This window comes from Nicotiana tabacum, chromosome 17, assembly GCF_000715075.1.
Source record: "Nicotiana tabacum cultivar K326 chromosome 17, ASM71507v2, whole genome shotgun sequence".
NCBI classification, from domain to species: domain Eukaryota; kingdom Viridiplantae; phylum Streptophyta; class Magnoliopsida; order Solanales; family Solanaceae; genus Nicotiana; species Nicotiana tabacum.
The window spans coordinates 21,640,209-21,643,282 of NC_134096.1; the positions used below are offsets into that span (position 1 = coordinate 21,640,209).

The 3,074-nt window shown below is 33.4% G+C and overlaps 1 protein-coding gene across 1 annotated transcript; it reads right to left on the bottom strand.

The window, feature by feature from the left end:
* Nucleotides 1-938: 938 nt before the first annotated feature.
* Nucleotides 939-2,841, bottom strand: LOC107764286 (aquaporin PIP2-4-like). The gene is given in 3 exon segments (NM_001324836.1): nucleotides 939-1,373; nucleotides 2,107-2,402; nucleotides 2,515-2,841. Coding segments are annotated over 3 exon segments (864 nt in total). The 5' UTR covers nucleotides 2,828-2,841; the 3' UTR covers nucleotides 939-1,118.
* Between the last annotated feature and the right edge of the window lie 233 nt (nucleotides 2,842-3,074).

The following is a 3,074-nucleotide window of genomic DNA, read 5'->3' on the forward strand; positions in this document are numbered from 1 at the left end:
GAGATTCCTAAGCATTTTTATAAATAAAAATTATCTTTTGTCTCATATAAGTGACATAAATTATGGAAATTCAAATTGGATTTAAAAGTGTAAGACTTTATAAATTCACTAATTTGTGAAAAAAAACACACACTCATACAACTGTTGTCAGTTGCATCATATCAAAGGTCTAATGAGTGTTTGCGTTTTGTTTGGCACACTTAACTAAAAAGGGTTAAAATATACTTTGTTAATTGCAACTGACTTAGAGCCCGTTTGATTTAATAAAAGCGGATAAACATTAAGTAATAAAAGCACTTTTAAATACTGAAGTTAATTTCATAAATAATAATTATATAGTCCGATAAAAATATTAAAACTGATAATAGACCATTAATGTGTTTAATAAAAAAAGAATGATAATGTAGAAATGATTGAAATTTCTTAAAATTATTTGAAAAATTGTATCCTAACACGGAGAAGGACGAAAGGTAGAAATGAAATGAAGAGGAAGTTAGCACTTTAGTTTTGGAGTGGTATTCAAACTTTACTAAGCTAAAAAATATTCTTAGTAAATGTTATCTGATGCAAGTGTTGCTGAATTAATGTATGTATTATCTTTACTATCGTTGCATACAAATGAACATTTGTTGATTTTCAGAAATAGACATTTCAGCTAGTGTTATGTGACTCTTCCACAATTAGAAAAATGGAAGCGACAAATAGAGGCAAAGAAAAACTAAAGAGTCATTATCGCTTTTCTTATATACTTTTTACTAGTACTTATTATTGCTTAATTTCTAAGTCAATAGGCGTCGAGTGCAAGTTAATTTTTACCTTGTTTACGTAGATTAAATTCAGTTTGAGTTAACCAAAAACTGAAAAGGAAAGAGAAGCCGAAACATTAATGTAAATTACTAGGAAGCAACAATAATTCAAAGATACAAGAGACTAGATTGAAAAAAGCAAAAAAGGAGAAAGGAATTAAAAATAAAAAAGGGAAAAGAAGTAGAAAAATATACAAAAGAGGTAAATTCATAGAAAAAACAAACAGTACATTTTTTAAAAAACTTTTCCCATTGGGAAAGAAATATCTACAAATTTTCATGGCTGGTTTTATTCAATTGGATTGGAAAATTTTAGGCATTGCTCCTGAAGGAACCAAGAGCTTTGATGGCACCGGCACGGAGGATGAACTGGTGGTAGACGGCGGCGGCGAAGGCTCCGATGAAGGGACCCACCCAGAAAATCCAGTGTTCATCCCAAGCTTTGTCCTGATTGTAAATAACTGCTGCACCAAAACTCCTAGCAGGATTGATGCCAGTTCCAGTAATTGGTATAGTAGCTAAGTGAACCATGAACACAGCAAATCCAATTGGAAGTGGTGCCAACACCTGATCATATTCAAATATAAAACAATGATTAATCGATTATCGTTCTTTTTATAAAAAATAATAATTTAAGGTTTTGTTTTATGCATGAATGTTATAAAGACTATTTATTTAGACAAATCAAGCAATAAAAACTTAAGACTAATCAATTACCTGGAAATTTAGTGAATATGTACAAAGAATGCAAAGGACTATTCAGTACACTAAAATGCTATAACGACTATGTCATTTTTTTTATGAAAGATTATAGAGAAAATGGTAGCAATAGTTACAGTTAAAGAGATGTTTCTTTTGATTGATGGTGTTAGGTTACCTGCCTCTTTCAATTTACACTAAAAGTTATAATGGGTAGATAATTGGCATCATCATAGAATTAAATACTTCTACAACCTTTAGAAAGTCAAAGAGAGCTATGATTTGTAGTCTCATAGCTAGTATTGGAGGCCTAACAAACGCTACTATGAAACTGATATAAAGAGATTAGGACAAGACTTGGCCTTGTTTAATTTGACAATTTGTAAATAGAAAATTTCATTATTTACAAATATTGGTTTTACTATAATATATTTGCAAGTGTTGAACTATTTCAAGTGAAATAAACAACTATAAAAAATATGAAGGTAGGTAGAATCGTCCTTTGCTCGTATGCTTCGCATTACTATAGTCCCACCAGTCTTCCTCCCTTTTTAATGCACATAAAACGAAAACCCTAATAGATTTTGAAGAGAATACTTACAGGGACATGGGAGTCTCTAGCATTTCTCTTTGGGTCAGTGGCAGAGAAAACAGTGTAAACCAAAACAAAAGTACCAATAATCTCAGCAGCTAAACCAACACCTTTGGTATGGCCAGGAGCCATGACATTAGCACCTCCACCATACCTAACATAATAAGCACTCTGGAATCCCTTCACCAAACCCACACCACAGATTGCACCCAAACACTGTGCCACCATGTACAAAACTGCTCTGATTAGTGATACTTTCCTTGCCAAAAACAGACCAAATGTCACTGCTGGGTTTATGTGTCCTCCTGTATGAAATAAAATATACACATATTAGTATTTAACTGCTCCAGTAAAGTTTAGTTTTTACTATTGTTCGGTTAAGATGATTTACAATTTGAAGCAAGAAACTAAACTTACCGGAGATACCGGCGGTGCAGTAAACAAGAATGAAAATCATGCCACCAAAAGCCCAAGCAATACCAAGAATACCAACGCCTCCACAGATATCACCGTCGGCTTTGACATCTGACTGGACCTTGTATCCAATCACAGTCAAAACAGTAACATAAAGGAAAAGCAAAGTGGCAATGAACTCAGCAATAACAGCCCTGTAAAGTGACCATTGTGTCAGCTCCTCAAAGTCTACTAAGGGAGCTGGTGGAGGGTCAGTATAGTCTTTTGCAGAAAACTCTGCTGCTTGCTCTCTTGCTACCTCAACTTCTTTAGTCATGGCTAACGAAAAAGAAAGGAACTTGGATGATAAGAAGTGAGTGTAAAATGGATAGGTATTTATTGGAGAAAAGAGAGGACTTTAATGATTGATTTTAGAGTGGAGAAATTAGAGTTTATGTTTATTTAATTGTTTTAACTTAATATATTATTATTTTGAGCCGTCCAATCCTACTCCATTATTGTCGAATTTGTGAGCTTGTAATTGGTCCCCACGGGCCACCATTGCAACACAACGGCTTTCTTAT